Raw genomic sequence first — 20,614 nt, 5'->3', positions numbered from 1 at the left:
GAATACAGTCAGCATGTCGTCTAGAGATTACAGTCAGCATGTCGTCTAGAGACTACAGTCAGCATGTCGTCTAGACACTACAGTCAGCATGTCGTCTTGACACTACAGTCAGCATGTCGTCTAGAGATTACAGTCAGCATGTCGTCTAGAGACTACAGTCAGCATGTCGTCTAGAGACTACAGTCAGTATGTCGTCTAGAGATTACAGTCAGCTCGTCGCTCACATTGCCAATGGAATATCAAGGACAGCAGACATTGTTTGTTTTTTTGTTGAATTGAAAGACATTACTGAATTCTGTCATTTAGCATTTTTAACCAGTCGTTGTGATATAAATTAAAAAGTCATTTAATAGATCTAGTTCATCACAAATTTTTCGCATGACTAATTTGATACTTGTAGCTTTATCTTATATATAGTTTTAAAGCACTCACTAAGTTTCTCACATGTGGTGGGCGAAAAAAAAAAAAGAAAATTTAACCTGTTACCACTTACCTCTGGTCTACGACAACTAAGATATTTTCATGATCGAAACCACAGCGGTTAAATTTACTTTTATGGGTAATGTCCTCGTCTATGAATAATACTTGGTTAGCTCAGCCATTATACCATCATACTTATTATCTAAGGGTGAATGGTTCAAGTCCCTAGTGGCTTGTAATTTGTTTTTTAAATAGCGTTTTTGCACAATTTAATTTTAATAATTTGATCTACATAAAAATTGAAATGGAATTTATAACTTCGGTCCTGATACATTTAAAATGATTTTAACACTTAATAAAAAAATGGATGATTCTGAAAGCCTAAGAGAGCCAATCAAATTGTTCGATATAAAGCTGAAAAGTCGAAGATTTTCTCAGGAGTACTGTGTGTGTGTGGGTGTGTGTGCGGATATTGGTCATTGAATTCACGGGCATAAAGTGTGTGCTTGGGAGGGTTAGCGTTATAAAGAGGGCCGTGCCAATTAGATGTAACAGGTTATAAAATTGAAGTTTTTAAGGGGCGGTGGGGGCGAGACAAAAGTGATCTAGAAATCACGAGTCAGAAGTGAGTGTGTTCGGGATGGCATTTATATTATTATGTTTATGTGTAAGAACAACAAAGGGAGGGGGAGTCCATGGCGTTGCCGGTGGGTAACGCTTGTGCAATAAAACTATCGTATTTTTAAAGTCTTTGATGGACTAATACGTGTGTAATACGGATGTGCACAGTACGCAGTTTCCCCCTTCTGAATCACTTGGGAAGGGGGGGGGGTAAATGCATGTTTGGTCCACACTAGAAAATGTTCCCCTCATCAAAGACAATAAATAGCAATGTCCCCTTGTTACAAGGGTAGACTTTGTAGCTTTTATAAAAATTGTTTACCAAGCTTTTTTTTTTCTTTAAGTAAAAACTAAAAACAAATAAATGTATGGTTAATAGTAGATGTTTTAAACATTTTAGGGTAACTTTAAAAAAAAATGCCAGAAATTTGGTTCAGAGAAATTGATATTATCTTAACGCTCGGGTGGAAACAGTGGTTACAGGAGAGGATTAGACCAATAGGGAAGCAAAACAGAACCCCCGTTGGGGTGCCTAACGACCGAGACCATTGCTCTAGTGGGGAAGGAAGAAATCCCCAACAAACATGTCACAATCCAAACACCGGCGTTCCTCAAGGCGGACACTTACACGGCTGATAGGGTACAGAGAAGGAATTTGGGTGCGGGGGAGTTTTCCCGGTGTGCTTGGCCTTTGGCCTCGCTTCTAATTCTAGCGTCTTGGGATGCAAATAATTGGTGATAAGGATGCAACAATTTACATCTACTTGTATCTTAATCTTTCCCTCTAGGATTCAACACTTAGGATATTTACAAAGAAAAAAGAAAAGACTTTTTAATCTAGACATAATTACTTAGACACTATCGACATGTTCGTCATGCTGATGTTAACATAATTGACTACATACATGATTTACATCGATATCTGTACAACTATATGTACAAACATCCTTGTATATATGTTCATGTTTAGAGATGTACAAACATCCATGTCTATATGTTCATGTTTAGAGATGTACAAACATCCTGGTCTATATGTTCATGTTTAGAGATGTACAAACATCCATGTCTATATGTTCATGTTTAGAGATGTACAAACATCCTTGTCTATATGTTCATGTTTAGAGATGTACAAACATCCTGGTCTATATGTTCATGTTTAGAGATGTACAAACATCCTTGTCTATATGTTCATGTTTAGAGATGTACAAATTATACGTGTAGAGTAGACCTATATATTTAGACCTATTTATATAGATATGAATTTCTAACTATAAGTTATTAATTGCAGCTGTATGGCATTCATACGTTAATCAGACTTAATCCTTATCACAGAACATTCCTGAATGGGGCATTATTGAATAATGATGTTAATACACTAGTCTTGACTCTGCCATACCTAGACAAATGAGTAGACAACATGACCAGGCATACTATTGATTGGAAATGGTCCTCGCCCTTTCTTTCCACCATGAAAGAAGGAAAATTGGGAACTCTTAGTAATACAGTGAAATGAATGCTTGTTAGCGAGACTAGGGCTAGGGGAATGGCAGGCCTATAGGAAGCCGTACAAAAAAGGGCCCATTGTTTGTGACGTTGTGATCCAGGAGAGGTATACAGAAGTAGAGCGAGTCGCATGATGGCATAAGAGTTAGCAGTAGACACAAAGTAACTAAAACGATGATAGAGGTAATGTCATAAAAATGGGGGGGAGGAGTAATCTAATGAATAATGTAAATCAGTAGAGGCGTTCATCTAATGAATAATGTAAGTCAGCAGAGGCGTTAATCTAATGAATAATGTAAGTCAGCAGAGGCGTTCTGAGTCACACGAAATGCATGCAGTTAGGACTGAATCTTAAGGGACTGCTTGCTGCCTAATTTTGTGGCTGGAACGATGTTCAGAGCACAGAATGAGAGTTTTGGAGAATGCTGGCACGACACAGGAGAACTTATTGGTGTGATGCATTTGACCATGACAGAGACAATGCAATAGCTAGATCTTCTTGCTCAGGATTCAGTTCGAGGTCGAGTTGCCTAAAATGTTATGCTCATTAATAAGTTGACCTAATCCGGTTGCCAAATTGACACACATTGACACTGACAGTCTTCATCCGTAACAGGACGAAAGTTTATCACCTGGGAGCATTTCTGGCTGTGGCTCAAGCACGTCATGTCGAAGAGACACTCTATCCAGCATACTTCACGCGTGAGAGTAGAATCTATCTGAACGAAACAACTGTTGGGAGAAACCACTACATCCGGCTGCACGTTGTACAGGCCCCACTGTCACCTCATGAGAAAAGTGTATTAGCAGCACCCACATGCACCAGATAGGATTCCACTGGTCGTGCTATTCTATTTCATGTTACTTACGGGCTTAGGGACATGGACACAAAAAGGTGAAGGTCAACTCTAATGGATTGTTTTACTAAGTGCTGACCAAACATATCCAATCCTTGTTTTTAATGTTTCGTTTTGTTTCGAATTTATAACCGACATTTGCATCAACATTCTGAAGAGAATCAAATTAAAACACACAACTTACTGAAACTAAACACACAACCTACTGCAACTAAAACACACAACTTACTGAAACTAAAACACACAACTTACTGAAACTAAACACACAACCTACTGCAACTAAAACACACAACTTACTGAAACTAAAACACACAACTTACTGAAACTAAACACACAACTTACTGAAACTAAAACACACAACTTACTGCAACTAAACACACAACTTACTGCAACTAAACACACAACTTACTGCAACTAAAACACACAACTTACTGCAACTAAACACACAACTTACTGCAACTAAAACACACAACTTACTGCAACTAAAACACACAACTTACTGCAACTAAAACACACAACTTACTGCAACTAAAACACACAACTTACTACAACTAAACACATAACTTACTGCAACTAAAACACAAAACCTACTGCAATTAAATCACACACAACTAACTGCAACTAAAACACACAATTTACTGCAATTAAAACACAACTTACTTCCACTAAAACACACATCCTACTGCAACTAAAACACACAACTTACTGCATACATATATAGTAAACAAAACGATGTAAATAAGCCACGCCCATTCAATGACGGACTCCAAAGAACTAGCTTTCCAACGGACTGTGATTGTGTCAGCTCTTATCAAGGGGGGCCCACCGAATGCCAGCCTGGGTGTGGGTCAGAGAAAGCAGCGGCCAGATAGCCTTATCGAAAGGAAAAAAATAACCTAGGAAGACAGAAATAGTCAGGTCCAGATGTAGAAGGCAGGGAGCGCTGGAAGTTGATCTTTATTACGTCCGCGGTTATCTCCCAACATACAGACGTAACAAGGTTGTTTTTTCCCCCTCCCAAGCTTCTAGGTTTGAGCAGGAAAGATTCAGATTCAAAGTAAGTAAACACGAGCTGCACGTCAAACTTTGTTACATAAAACAAACATTTAAAAAAAAACACACAAATAAACACAAAAACTTAATAGAGGCTGATGGAAACTGAGAAACAGATTTACTGGCTTCATGGCTGGAGACCTGCGGTGTTGAGCTAGATCTGTATATAAACGAAGGCTTTCATGTTTGAAATGTGTGGCTGACATTGAGCGCCTCAAGGATTAAACAAAAATATACGAATAATAAAAAAAAAGAACAACATTTCTAACTAACTAGTGTAGAAGGACAAGATACACTAGTCTTCTGGACTTAGAAATGTTGGACACGGGTCTTTAAAAAAATGGGATCAAAAAGTTAATATGTCTGAGGCCAGGAGAAGCTAGGGGAGATAACTTTCTTTATTCCACGGCTGAGTCTTAATATATTGTTATTTGTTATGGAGTGTATGTGTGTTTCTATGGTCGCTGGGAAGAGGTTAGTGATTGGCTGTGAATGATGCAACATAGGTGGCATAGTCGTCGTTTGGTCTTAGGACAGACGACCCCAGAACGTGAGACTGAAAGGTTGTGGTTTTTGTTTGTTTGTTTGTAGTGAGTTAGATTTTGTTAAATAACAATAACAATGGCAATGGCACTAACACTGGTGAACTCGAACAAGAAACTTGATAGTGACTACATCTAGTCTACAACGTCATCAAATATTCAGAAAGACAGCCAACGCACATTTCTTGTTTCGTGTGCAGTGAAACACTGCACCCCTCCTTAATCTTCGGACTCGAAGACAATGCCATTACGCTAGAACGAATTCATACAAGTGCTCCTTCTTCCCTAAAGCACGGAACGAGTTTCAGGAAGCAAGGACTTTGACTTATAGATAATCACATGGATAACCTTTAAACATCAATATCTTCTCTTTCGATAAAACGTCTGCAATTTAAATGATTACATGTTCTCAATTAAAACAATAAAACGGTCAAAGTAAGACTTAATTAATAACATTCCGTGTGGCCAAACTAAGTATTTTTTTGTGTGTCCTATTTTCTTTTTAAATAGCATCCTCCCCTTCCATGGAAGAAGTCTGTATAAATGTTGATGGTTTGTTTTTAAAAGCTAAATTACATTGAATAAATTTAAATATATGATCTGTTAATCTCAGCTGATTTAATCTAGCCCCATAAAAATGTGATATTAAAGAGACTATTCCGAGAGCAAGTTCACAAGTACCTGGCAACTTTCTAATATAAGAGAAACAAGTATTAGTAATAATACAATGAACATCAGGTCACAGTGACATCTGACCCTAGCAGTTCCTGGTTTACATAATAATTTAGAAGAGACGAGCAGCTATTTTATGTCCTTCATAAAGCACTGCTTTTTTTTTTCCTGCTCTTTTTTTGTATTTTCAATATCAATTCCTGATCCCGAAATAAACATTGAGTACTCCCTTCAATAAACCCGATTTAGCCAGCAGACGCTGAGCGCGTGATTCCATTTCCCAGCGTTCCTCAAATTTTGTTGCCTTCGCAGACTAAAGAATGTCTTCTGTTTGTGTGAAGGGGAGTTTTACGTCTCGTGCTTCTCAGAATCCTTGACAGAAAAGCGAAGTCCAACGAAAAAAATGCTAGACTGGAAGACTGCGATAGATAAGTGTGAAGTCAAAACATTCAGACGTTCGACTTTTATGACACTTAGTTTCTACTGACACCAGTTGATAAAAATTTGAAACAAGCAAAATAGATTTTTAAAATTACATAAGAAAAAAGCTTATCTTAGGGGAAGAACAGTATATTTGTAGAAATATCTATCAGTACGATTTCTTTAGTCTTAATTAATGTCAAACTAAATTATGTAATAACCACTAATTAATTACCGGTAATGGTTAATTTTTTGATTGACTTATATTTTGTTTCGGACAAAGAATACTTGTGCAAAATTTCAACTTGATCCGGAAATGAGAATGTTTGTTTATAATGTTTTACATGTTTCGGATGTTCCTTCAGAGTTGAAGATAATTACTTCCTAGTCCAAACCTCCCGCAGGACGACGGGGGATGGGAGTGGGCAGGGTTTGAACCTGGGACCATCGATAAATCTGTACGACAGTCCAGCGTGCAAACCGCACGACCAGGCTGCCATCCTAGAAGTAGGGGAAATAATAAGTACAAAGATTGTACCAGACAGAGGGAGTTTTTAGAAGCTTTGTAAAAAAAATGTTTTTTTCGCCATTCAGTTGAAAGGATACGAAAAAACTTTTTTTTTTTAAAGTTCCTATTAACTCACACTTTCGACAAAGTCATAACAAATTTCCATATGGATCAATACAGCAGTCTTGGTCTTATTGTAAAAAAAATGTGAATCCCTTATTTTGGTAACCTTTCATTACGCATTTTCATTGCATTCATTTCGCATATAAACTTGTGCTGCATGACAAGACGTTTGATTAAAATTTCGCGAAGATCATTTCGTTAATCATTGAATTAATTTATTAATTTATAATTAAAAAACTAGTGCTACCTCTATGGGACTCAGGGGAACTAACAGTTGGTTTGCATTTTCTTTATTACCCAGTATCAGTAAGATCCATTATGCATATGCCCGCCCACATGCGAATGTAAGACACACTGTTACTGTTATAAATATGTATCTCATGCGAGTGTTTAATTGGTATGGTATTTGATACGAATTTGACATCTACTTTGTATTAATAACACTTAAGATATTTACATACATCTATATTATTAGAAAAGTAACAAAATTCATGAAAAATAAAATATAATAACATTGTCCTGCGTTGACATGTATGGTGCGCACTGCTCAACACCGGATATAGAATGTTGCAATAAACAAGAAAGAACGGTTGATTTCGGCCAATATTTAGAGAGACAGAGCTTTGTTTGTTGATGGTTTGATTGCTTTTATTTACCTTTTGTTTTGTTATTTAACGACTTAAACAGGTGCACCTATTCATTTCCATTTGTTGAGTGCTTGCCTTAGATTGACTACAATAGGAATGTTTCGACGACTATATTATTTGAGCATAAAGTAGGAATGGATTTTTTTTTTCAAGTTCAGTTTTTACTGCACACACATTTAGAAATCTTTAAGATTTCTTATCCAAACTTTACAGAGTTTGTCTTCGGGAATGAAACTCCACAAAGAAAATCAGAAACTACATTTTCTTTTATCTAACATAATGCCATAAATGGGACTGATCATATAATCTAAACTGACCAGACAAAAAATCGAAATCAATCAGATATCGGGTAGCGTAGTTCACAATTAGAGTAACAATTATAGTACTGAACGAGCTGAACTCTGACTACAATACATAAAAAGAAAACAATGGCGATCTGTTAACTTTCTGTCTGCCGACTGCGTCTTCCTTTGTTTACGTCCTCAGTTTCAAAAAGAAATTCCAAGCTCGCTGCACAGATCAAGTGGTGCGAATTAAAGATAAACATCAGGTCACAATGACATACATAAAAACAACAAAACACATTCACAAGGACAATCTTGACGTGTATGCATATGATACTTCAGTACAAGAATCAAAGAAAATGTAGCCTGAGTTACCTTGAGATCTATAGGGCAGATGATGTAAAGGCCATCTGTTTCTGTGGCCCACAGTAAACGATCAACGACCAAACGCCTCTACTTTCCCCAACTAATGCCAGGTACCCATTAGAGCTGAGTGGACTCGGAAGCGCCCAAAGATCCTGAAATTAAAATCCCAGTCTTCACCAGGAATTGAATACGGCACTTCGGTTCGGAAGCCAAGCGCTTTACAGCAGCTCTAACCTGTCTGAGCTCTGTACAAATTCAGCTCACATGGGACCAGAGCAGTGGCCTAGTAACCATGGTGACAATGGGCTCATTGCACCCGTCCACATAGTGGTCCACATAGTGGCCCACAAAGGTGCTTACGTTATAGAAAAAAATAGCGGAAAAAATATGTTGGCTGTAAGAATTTAAAAGTATAATTTTGTTAAGTATAATTTTGTTATGTATAATTTTGTTATGTATAATTTTGTTATGTATAACTTTGTTTCGTGTATAATTTTGTTATGTAAAATTGTGTCTCGAATCCCATGTGTATGTATTGCTCTGTTTTCACCATTGCTCGAGAAACAGCCAAACGTTGAGAATGCCTTTGTTTCTTACTTGAAGGGCAGAAAAAACGCAATTTTTAATAAGCCTAGATAATATCTAGTGATGAAAGTTGATAGTTACTGATACAAATGAAATGGGCATTGAACTAGCCAACAAGCATTGCACGTGAAGAGGATGAACGAAAGGCTCCGAGAACTCCGTTCCACTGTATGGGTCATACGGGTTGAGGTGGTCCTCTCACGGGAAGTTGCGGTGCATTAATAGTAATACGTAAGAACCCTTCGTGGGCTCGGGCTCTGTCCTCGCTTGGGATGACAGAAGTGATTAAATGATCATCAAGTTGATGGGGAACCACCGGACAGGACAGACGGATCGGCGAAGAGCCATCACTCACTACTGGCCTCTGGTTTAAAATTCTTTCCGTTGGTCAAAGGGTCGTAAATGGGCGCAAGTTTGATCCTAACCAGACACTCACTGAGGTAAATGAATATATTAAAATATCTTTGTGTAAATGTACTAATAACTACAGGATGATTCGATTTCTTTTTTGTCAAACTCAACCTTAGAGTTTCAGTGTGGGGGGGGGGGGCTACCCATATCTTCAAACCTAGGCCTATTAGTAGGGCCTACCTATCTACGCCACTGGATCTAAAAGCAATAATAAGCGACATATTTGATAGCAATGAGTGTCATCAAATGAAATGTGGCTGAAAACAAAATGTCCAGGGCCCTGTTCCCTAGCCGTGATACCAGACAGCGCAGCGCTCGTATTTCACAAAGATGGTACAAATAAACAAATGAGATGGTTGCAGTGTTTGGCATTTCCCTGTTGACTTCAGCGCTCTCTCGCATTCAAAAGGCGGTGTCGATTCATGGAATCTTTCTCTTTCTTCATCTTTTTTTTCCGCTCTAGAAACTGCAAGGTTTCCTAAACGTATCCATTAAATGCACCTGTGAGGTGTGGAGCAGTGGAATTACGCGAGCCAATCGCGTCAAAGAAATACCAGCAGCATTGACATTTGATCCAAGGTACGTCACGAAAAGATTGTCAGGTTAGTGGATCAACAAAGCACATTTTGTATTTTCCAGGCGTTACTTTCTCTCATGTATTACGACTGTTATGTTAACGTATGGCGGACAAACGGAAGTAGACCCCAGTTCAAGTTTATTTCGGGAGCTTTTCAGAAATAATGATAAATTTTTTTTTTTAAATGATCAAAAATATATGTTCTGTACATATTCGCCCTCTTCGAAATGCACCATATTGTAGTAAATATAATATCACTAAAAGGCAAACTCCATAATGAAGTTGTGTTACCAATAAATATATATATAAGAAATCTTAACAGTGAACAGGTAAAGTAATAACCAATATAACATTTTAATGAATTAATTATAATTATATTGTTTTTGGTTTTAGTTCTTGTGTTGCTTAAGGTAAAATTAATACAATTTGAATCTTTAAAACACAATATACAAGCTTCTCCTGAAGGCTAATCGTAATGTGTAAGAGTTGAACTGGTTTTCGATGTGTTGTAGTGTTGTCAGACCCAATACATTTACGTTCCACAAGCTTTGTCAGATATGCACAGGACAAGCTAATCGCTTGAAAATCCTCAAATTTCAGAAATCTTTATCTCAATCCAAGTTTGAACAAAGGACCTTTGTCAAGACAGTCCACAAGTCTTTCTAAGTCGAATATCACAGTAACGGAGTCGTCTGACACCACCTGCTTTTAGGCCTACTATCTAATAGCCAGAAAACCCTGAGTAAAACTAAATATGTGTAGTTCTTAATAACTCTGGTTTTACATGAAGAGATCGATAGGATAGGAAAAACAGACGGGGAAGTAACTCTTCCAAGGTGCATCCTCCACTCGCCTTCTTATGTCTCCTTAATATCACCAATAAGATGTCAATTCACCTAGCGTTGGGTGGAACTCCACATTTACCATTCTCCATTAAATAACTTCAGAGTTTCTCAAGACATAAAGGGGAGGCAAGAAGTAAATGTTTGAAGAAAAATTTATTTGTTAGGAAGGTTTTTGTTTTTTTTTACTTCTTTTTGAAGCAGGAACCGGGTCCCGGGTATAGAATCTGTTGCGCACTTGATCATGTATTGACAGCTGATGTTGCACAAGTGTCAGCTTTAAGAAGGTGACCATGTGTGTGGAACATAAGCTTTGTGCATGAAGAATTTTCAAGTTTTGTTCTAAACCAAATTTTAGCTAAATACTAAGTCGGGAGATGGGGATAATGAACTAAGAGTAGAAATAAAAATAAAAAAATTAAGACATTAACTCCAGGGTGCGTATCTAGGGCTTCCTTGTCTTTAAATCAACACGCAACACACGGTCACAAAGTTTATCAATACTGGACATCAGGGGCGGACTGGCTATATGGGCATTTGGGCAAATGCCCGGTGGGCCGGTAGGACCACAGTAAGCATCTGTATTTTATAAGATAAAGGCTGCATGGATGCCACTATTAAATTGTGAAATGTTTCCTTAGTATTTTTTTTTCAGGGGAAGGGGCCGCTGAGCGAAGTATTATTTACAAATCTTTTACTGACTCTAATAAAGTCTACTAATTTAATCTAACATATGTTCCGAAATAATATAAAGCCTACATCCGCACAGCTTCATCCTTTTAGGGCCTATACATTTTTTCGATTAAAAAGCAACACATAGACTTTATTTTTTATAAAGAGATCGTGTTCGCTGTAAGCATCTGTACAACTATCGATACATTATCAAATTTAAGATAATGATTAGGAGGACACCTGGAGTGACTGCTAGACCTAGAACTGGATGTCCATCATAAAATATACAATTTATGGGCCGGAAGGTATAGAAATGCCCGGGTAGATTTTGATACCCAGTCCACCCCTGATGGACATAAAAGTGACTCTCCAACACTTGATGTCGTTAAACTACAAAGTTGAATGGGAATAAAAGTGACTCTCCAACACTTGATGTCGTTAAACTACAAAATTGAATGGGAATAAAAGTGACTCTCCAACACTTGATGTCGCTAAACTACAAAGTTGAATGGGAATAAAAGTGACTCTCCAAGACTTGATGTCGTTAAACTAACAAGTTGAGAATCACGACCTATGTCATGTGACAGGACTACATTCATTGACAGGACTTACCTCACAGTAAATCCTGTACTCTCTTGTCCGCTAGCCTGTTGATGTCGTCGACCAGGTAATAGACTGGACAATGACACGTCATTGTTCTGTGAAGGGGAAACATACTTTGCTCTCAATTATTGTTATAACACTGTGTTGATAGCGGGGGGGGGGGGGGGGGATCAGTGAACTGTTACCTAGTCATTGTAAAATGTGTGAGATTGATTTTTTTTAATCAAAAGGAGGGATGTGTCTTATCAAGTACATAAATAGACAAAGTATTTTCTACAATATTTCGTGTTAAAACGCAGTAGTTGTGTTATAGCTCCAGAAAGCTAGTCCAACTAAACCGTTAACGCGGCATATATTCTAACTGTAGAGCTTGGCTGAAACTTGAACTAACTTCTTTTTTTTAAAACAAAAAATGAACAGAACTTTCATTGACAATTCACTGTAGATGTATGTAGAAACACAAGTGATCTATTATCTTAAACAATTGAAACTAAATATAACTCACTTTTACAACTACTGTCACTCGTCTTCAGCGTGTCATCCTTCAACTTTGACCTCTCAACTTATGACCTCAACTATGATGGACTTACTCGTGATTACATCAGAATCTATTCAGACTATACAAACAAACTATTCGCCATACTTTTAACTCATGGTTACACCTGAAACACGAACACGCACACTCCATAACATTTAGTACACACGACAAAATGTTACTTGAGTAACACAAATAAGCTTCATACACACATAAGCTTCATAAATTCTTACACTATGTTTACACACATAACTCTGACTATAAGAAAAATCTGTACATACAACTTTGTCTGGTCACAAGCAACATCTACACAAGTACAGTAGCAAAATACAGAGAAAAATATCGACACTTAAATACACAAACAGATAAAAAAAAATATACAGGGAGTTCGTAACATGACCGACATCAGACGGATAGACAGCACAAAACCTGTACCAGCTTTTCCTTGCGTGAGCAGCCAAAAATAAAACTAAGAAAATAATAAAGAGAGAGCTTTTATTTTGTATCTGCACAGAATCAACATGTAGTCACTGCCTCCACACACATGGACAGCGGTTGGACGTTTACATCGAATTGAGAGATGCGAAAAACTTGGGGACATCTCGTCACAAGAAGAAAAGTACCGGTACCCAAAAAGTACATAAAAATAACTAACTTATCAACAAAAACCAGGTGCATGACGCGTAGGACGTAATCATCTTCTTTTTTGAAGTAACGTCTGTACTTTATAAGATAAGATAAGATAAATATTCGAAGGTCAGAATAAATTGTACGTCTTAACCTAACCGAACTCTAACAGCTACTGTCTGCTACTGTCGTCTGCTACTGTCTGCTTCCAACCAATGACGTGGCAGGCCACAGACTTGCCTGTTTGCTACGCGTGCAAGAGGATTGTCTTTTAGCAATGTTTGCTGTGGAATGCCAGGACCTGTTTGTTTAGCAACATATTCTGCAGTATAGGATGAAACACTGAGTGATGATACACTTGCTGCTTCTCACAACGAGCCAAAAAAAAAAAAAAGAATTGTGGATTTATTTATACGCCTTGATACAGTCTGCGACATCAATGCAGGTTAAATTTTTTAAAAAAGTGTTTCTATTTGCTAACGGGCAACAAACCTTTTCAATTTTAGCCCTTATTCCGTGACTATAAGCCCCCCCCCCTCTCCCCATGTTTCCCATAAGTCATAATCTCATTATCCTAACCTAACCCACACAAATAACTTGTGTCCTAGTCCACCCCCCCCCCCAATCCATGTATCATAGGAGTTTGAAAGGTCTAAAATCATGAGTAACATATTTCTTGAAACACACACACACACACTCGATTGATACGTATACTGTTCGAGCCAATCTCTACTCCTTACAGCATCACATACATTTCTGACTTGAGGCACATTTATAAAGTGCAGTGACACGCCACATGCGAAGGATTTCTAAAACTATTCTGGCCAGATATCCACAGGACGTGAATCTCAGTCTTTAAACTTTATCACAGAAGATCTCAACAATTAATACTGAATGATTAAAATGGATAGAAAGTCTCGCAAGAAACCTGTGGCGGGAGGAGGGGGGTATGTGGTTAGTCTAACCAATAAAGAAAAAAAAAAAAGGTCAGATCTACAAAAGGTCAGAAGAAACGTCATAGCTGCATAATGGGCCATGCACTCGAGACAATCTCCCCAAACTCTTAGTTGGCTGCTTGTTGATAATGTCAAACTTTAGCAGATTTACAAAGGTAGCAACAACAACCAAGGAAGACCAGTGTGGAGGCTGGAAAGAGGGGGGGGGGGGAAGATGTAAGGGGAAATGACGTAACCCCGCTGGCGTTGTGCCTTGCGAAAAAGTTATTTGGATCGAAAGCTTTGGTGGGTTTAATCTACCTTTGATTTCTAGGCACGCAGAGAGAACCATGGCCTTTTTTAATAATATAATATAGAACTATGTATAAAAAAAAAAGGAATTCCCTTTCCTATTGAATGAATAAAAGGTTTGGAGAGTGCAACAGAGTCAAGCACCAACAAAGCATGTAGGCTTTAACAAAAGTTACATAGTACACAGACAAGTTTGAAGTTTCATGTATAACAAAAGTTACATAGTACACAGACAAGTTTGAAGTTTCATGTATAACAAAAGTTACATAGTACACAGACAAGTTTGAAGTTTCATGTATAACAAAAGTTACATATTACACATACAAGTTTGAAGGTTGCGAGCATTTCAAAACGTCAAAATGCCCCAGAGCGCATTAAAACAAAGTAGGGCCTAATAGATGAAACAAAAATTAATTAAAAACAAAATACACCTCCAAAAAAAAAAGAGGCTGAGCTTTGTTCGACCAAAAGGTGCATCTATGATAAATTGGTTGTAAGGATGTTATTGACGGTCATTAGCACCAAACTGCTGGTAGACAACTAAACCGCTGTAGGCGTATTAGATCTTAACTTGTCAAATTTTAAATAACTTGAGTAGCTTCTTTATGAACAATACAATCTATAACTTTTAGTATAATAGAGACAAAATCAAGTTGAAATGAGATAAAATAAATAAACTAGACTTTAGTCATAATATTTTTTTTAAACAAAAGCAAACTCACTACAAGAACATAACCTTTCAGTCTCACGTTCTGGAGTCGTCTCCCCCTAACTAAGACCTATGATGACAATACCACCTATCTTGCATCATTCACAACCAATCGTTAATCTCTTGCCACCGTCACCATAGAAACACACAAACACACTCCTTAGCAAAGGGACAACTTGAATCTTTTTGTGTTAACTAGAAGAACAAAATTAGCATGCTCAAAAATGAGAGACTTGCTTCAATCTAGCCCCAAATTACCAAAAAAGGCATGCTAAAAAAAAACTAACGCTTTCATGAATTGGTCCCAACCAATTAGAATGAGAAACTCATTTTGATTCCTCTTTCTAGATCAGTTTCTTCTTACAATGATTGACTCAATTAGCGTTCTGTATCTCATGTAGGTGTTTTAATTATTTTTAAGCATTTTGTTTTCACCATGGCCTAGTTCTCTTTATAAGGCTACAATGAATATCTCAGCAATAATGTCAAAGTAATTATCCATTTCATTTGACCATTTACTTATCTATCTACAAGTCTATTTTATTGTTCTTTTTTATGAAGCACTATTTGTTACCTTTTTTTTATATCAAGTTGAATAAACAGCCTGGTGTGTGTAGGCCTATGTATGTGTGTGTGTTCGTGTAAATGAGTGAAAAGTCTGTTAGAAAAAGAGAGAAAGAAAAAATGTGGACTGTGTTTTGCTTTTCCCAAGAGTCCAATGGCACAGAAATATATTTACCATTTGAATCCATGTTGTCTATGTTTGCTAACCAAGGCACGAGTGACAAATTGGTAGAACGCTAGGCACAGTATGTCAGGAAGTTACAGGGGTAGCTATTAGGCAGGTAGCTGGTGGAGATCAATGTATTACACATATCGGAGCATACAAATACAAAAGTAAAGAACAGATAGACAGTACGACATAGTTGGAGCACTCTTGAGGAGGCAAACTTTGAAGTGTTATCTCCCTTTTCCACATTCAGACTATCATTACAGATATTGTCACTCCATCACTACAGAAAGTGTCATTCCATCACTATGGAGACTAAGTAGGTCTACTTTGTTCCTGCTCTGTCTCGCACACTCAGTCCATCACTCCCGTACCAGCTTTTGATCGACCTTAATCTCCATCGATCGGCCATGATTGTCCGGTGTGGTCTAAAGAGTCCTCACGTAATGGCCGAAATGGTGATTGGCGAAAGGAATTTAACAATGCACCTTTCAATGATCTTGTAGGCCTAAACTTGTGACGTTTTCATGTCTCTCTCGGTCTCTGCCTCCAGGTATCAAATCTTTTTCTCTCCCTGTGCAGACCCGGACTTAAAATATTGCGTTAACTGGCAATGGAAGATCTGATACGAACTGAGAGGATCCTTTTAGGGTATAACTCTTTCAACTTGGTGAGCTGAAGAAATGCATTTTGAACAACATAGCGAAGCTACTTCACATCTGAGGACAGTGCGGTCGCACACTTGGCACACCCTTAAATCCGGGCAGGAAATCAGAGATGCAGATAACTTGGATTGGACATACAATGCAATGCACAACAGAAAATATTGCAAAACAGGCTGTGCACTGGAACCTACAAGGGAGAGAATGGCTGCGATACCAAAGCAAACAGGGAGGAGGTCGGTGGAACAAGAGGCAAAGATGGACAAGGACCCAACTGACGGGGAATTGCTCTGGAGAAAGTCCGATGGCGAAGTGTTGTTGTGGCCCTATTCTCTACGTGGAGTCAAATAGATTAATTCTAGTAAGTTAACCGCTCTCACTTCCAATTAAATTTAGAATTTTAAAACTTAGTAAGAATGAAGAATAATTTTTTTAAAGGAATTTTCAGTGTAACTGTCTAGTTCACTGGTAGTTATTCTAACATTTTAAATGGCGTCTTTCACGCTTCATTTAATGTCCAGTCAATGTTAAAGGTTGGCGAGTTGTTTGTTTTTTTTGTCCTACCGTCTTGCAGGAAGTTTCTGAAAGAACGAAAGTTCTAGAAGAAAATATTTTAGTTCATCTGTCATCGAAACATTTTTCTACATTTTCTAATTCAAATGTCTGTTCTTTTAGGTACCCAAGAGGGATGATGGGAAAGCCCTAGACCTAGACTAGTTACGAGTCATCAGGAAGCCTCTATGGCATTACAAAAAGGGAAATAGCTCACAACAATAGCATGAAACTAATGGCCCTTGAAGTCTGATAACAGAAGGTCTTGGGGGAGGGGAGCATTGCGAAGATGAATGACCAGCAAAGGATCAACGAAATGGCGATCACTGGTGCAGATCCCTCAGAAGGAAATGAGAAAACGAGCAAAAAGTAGGGAACTAAAAAAAAAATGGAAGAAATACACAACATAATAATCAGCAGGTGCCATGGCCTTCAGTGTTGAGAACAGGAAGAAAACATTTCTGAACATAACCAATTTTAAAAACTCAAAAATAAGAAAGGGAAGAAAATGGAGAAACGAAAAGACACGAGAGTGAGTTACGGCTCAATACATCCGAGTTGCGTTAAAGCGAGTCTAAGAGTCATTGTTGTTCTATAAAATATTAAAGACTCTTATTTTTTATTTTGACAATCATCAATGCTTCAAGTATCCAGTCCATTGGTTGTCAGTGTCTTTTGTGACTAAGTAATCAAGTATCCAGTGGAGTCAGTGTCTTTTGTGACTAAGTAATCAAGTATACAGTGGAGTCAGTGTCTTTTATGACTGATGAAAACTGTTGTTTTAATGGATAAAAGCTAAGATAATTTTCCTGTGATATTTGTGTGTGATAAAATTCTTCATTTGTCCATAACTTTAAAATTATAAACTTTGCAATGTGTTTCAGCTGTAAATGCTACTGTAGAACTTGTACAGTGGGAATGAACCTTTTATAAAAGAAAGTCTAATAGCTATGTACAATTATATATATAAATATGTATAATAAACAAAATGTCAAAGTACAAAGCAACAACATAACATATGATCTTCTTAAACACCACATAATAAAGACGAGGTTCCCTGGAGGGAATACTTAAATACGTTGGCATTAGCAGAGAAGGAGAAAGAGAGAGAGAGAGAGAGAGAGAGAGAGAGAGACAAAGTGAGTAAGAGAGAGAGAGAAAGTGAATGAAGAGACAAGCCAAGGGAAGTAAATCATAAAACCAGATAGGGGATGTAACCTAGTGTGGATGTTTCAAAGCTTTGGAGAACTGATTCAGTAAATGTAATGAGATCTAAACTTTGTGAAAAACCCAGCTTTAATCTATTAAACAAATTACATTTGTAATATGGAGAAAACAAGTCAGCTCAAAGACTGAAGAGTAAAATGTAGCTTTATTTAGTTAAATCTATACATCACCAATTTAAATTAAACCCTTGACACAATACTTATAGCATAAAAATTAATTAATGCATAATGCAGTCATATATTGTATCATTAAATATGAATGCATCTTGTTCTAATTCTAACTTCAAAAGATTCAAGAACAACACACACACACAAACTCACTTTACAAATTTTTCTGTAAAATTCAGCCAAACTGAACAAATCTTCCCTGGTATAAGGACTCCGATCTTGAACATCCAAGGATGAAGGACTAATTAATTGTTCCAGTCTGGTTACTCCACTGTTAGACACTGCTGTGAAACAACGAGCATTCGGTCTATGGAAATAACAACAAATATTTCAATTCTACATCTCTCTGTGATGAAAGATAAACAACATTCATACTCTAAGAAACGTTTGAAGACCAGTAATATATATAAAAAAAATTATTAAGGCCACTATTATTTAATTACTTAGTTTTAGTTATGACTTTTAAAAAAAACAACAGATGCCTGTTCTCAAAAGCCAATTTAAAAGAAAGAGGTTTGACAGTAGTAAATTCATTTTTTTATTACTGAGAAGTAAAGGATGCAGCAACTACCAATGGGAAAGTAAGTGACAAAATATAAACAAATGTACCGGTACTGGGACTCGTGGTGACATCTCAGGCACTAATTAAATAGTCTTAATTTGTTTTACATGTTTCAGATGTTCCTTCAGAAATAAATATTATTATATCCTAGCCTGAACTTTTCTGTAGGACGGCCAGTCATAGTGGAGAGGGTTTGAAATTGGGACCACTGAGATAAGGCCTACCACATTGCCTGGCAGCCATTATGTGGTCAAGTCATATTAAAAAATATTCAGGACTTGCTAAGATATTCCACCAAGACATGTGGCCAAAAAAATTTTTAAAGCAACAGAAATAATGGAAAGATAACCTTTTCTACACATTTAGAAATAAAATCTAGGAATTACCACAACACATTCAACATCTTAGAATAAGAGAATTAAAAGCATTCCCCATCTCTTAATTTTTTAGAATGAGTGTAATGAAGAAGTGAAAACTCTTAGATCAATTAACTCTTGTATGCCTACCTGATAAAATCATCAATGTTGTCAGGGTTAATTAGTTTTCCAGGGCCCCATTTTCTGTTAAGTACTGTATGACCTTCTTGTGGGTTTTCCCGGTGACTATTTCCTACAAGGGCTGATCTACAGTTCTAAACATTAAAATCAAAGTAAACACATGGACTGCATTGAAAACAACAATTTAATTCATGCAGAAATAGATTAAGTCAGACATATTTATCATTTCAATTTAGATGTCAGGCTTGCTTTGAAATTTTCTTTTACTAGTAACTAAATGGCAGTCAACAAGCAAAAAAAAAAAAAAAAATTAGTTCAATGTGATTTTATGAAAGGATTTCTTTGTGATGTAATGTCATTTTTATTTATCTCCAATACTAAAGTTTCACTCTTATGTGCTCTCCTTTATGTACATTTCCTGTGGTGAAATACATTTTCTGTGGTGAAATACCTTTTCTGTGGTGAAATACCTTTCCTGTGGTGAAATACATTTTCTGTGGTGATATACCTTTCCTGTGGTGAAATACCTTTCCTGTGGTGAATTACCTTTCCTGTGGTGAAATACCTTTCCTGTGGTGATATACATTTTCTGTGGTGATATACCTTTCCTGTGGTGAAATACCTTTCCTGTGGGGATATACATTTCCTGTGGTGAAATACCTTTCCTGTGGTGAAATACATTTCCTGTGGTGATATACATTTCCTGTGGTGAAATATATTTCCTGTGGTGATATACCTTTCTTGTGGTGATATACATTTCCTGTGGTGATATACATTTCCTGTGGTGATATACATTTCCTGTGGTGATATACATTTCCTGTGGTGATATACATTTCCTGTGGTGAAATATATTTCCTGTGGTGATATACCTTTCTTGTGGTGATATACATTTCCTGTGGTGATATACATTTCCTGTGGTGATATACATTTCCTGTGGTGATATACATTTCCTGTGGTGAAATACCTTTCCTGTGGTGAAATATATTTCCTGTGCTGAATTGGTACAGCATGGTAAATAGAGAAACTGACATCATAGAGAGATAGAGGCAGGAGATGACACATGTGATAACACATATGATGACACATGTGATGACATTGGTTAACATGTTGATTTAGATTTTTATGAAGCAATTAAAACTGCATTATGTATTTTCATATACAGTTATCATTTTTCTTTTTTTAAAACTCAGTTCAAACAACTTAAAGTGAATTTTAAAAATCCAGACAGAAAGATTGTGTAGAGTTCAGTAAATTGCCCATATTAAGCTGCTAATACATCTATAACAAATACACAACCCAGTGATGTGATATAATCTAAGTTTCCTGTAATTGGCATCTTGATATCAAATATAGTTAAGTTACAGTTCGTGGCTTTTTCAATGCATGGACCAAA

General features: G+C 37.0%; 1 protein-coding gene across 3 annotated transcripts in view; it reads right to left on the bottom strand.

Moving 5' to 3' along the window:
* LOC106079740 (uncharacterized) overlaps window positions 1–20,614 on the bottom strand; it is a 115,668-nt gene that overhangs the window by 88,966 nt on the left and 6,088 nt on the right. For all 3 annotated transcript variants that reach the window (XM_056023615.1, XM_056023617.1, XM_056023618.1), the window contains exons 5-7: window positions 19,231–19,355; window positions 18,316–18,469; window positions 11,716–11,801 (exon numbers count right to left, since the gene is read on the bottom strand). In XM_056023615.1, the coding sequence (XP_055879590.1) occupies window positions 11,716–11,801; window positions 18,316–18,469; window positions 19,231–19,355 (365 nt within the window). The remainder of the gene's footprint in view (window positions 1–11,715; window positions 11,802–18,315; window positions 18,470–19,230; window positions 19,356–20,614) is intronic.

This window comes from Biomphalaria glabrata, chromosome 3, assembly GCF_947242115.1.
Source record: "Biomphalaria glabrata chromosome 3, xgBioGlab47.1, whole genome shotgun sequence".
In the NCBI taxonomy this organism is placed as follows: domain Eukaryota; kingdom Metazoa; phylum Mollusca; class Gastropoda; family Planorbidae; genus Biomphalaria; species Biomphalaria glabrata.
This window is presented reverse-complemented; position numbering and strand designations above follow the sequence as displayed.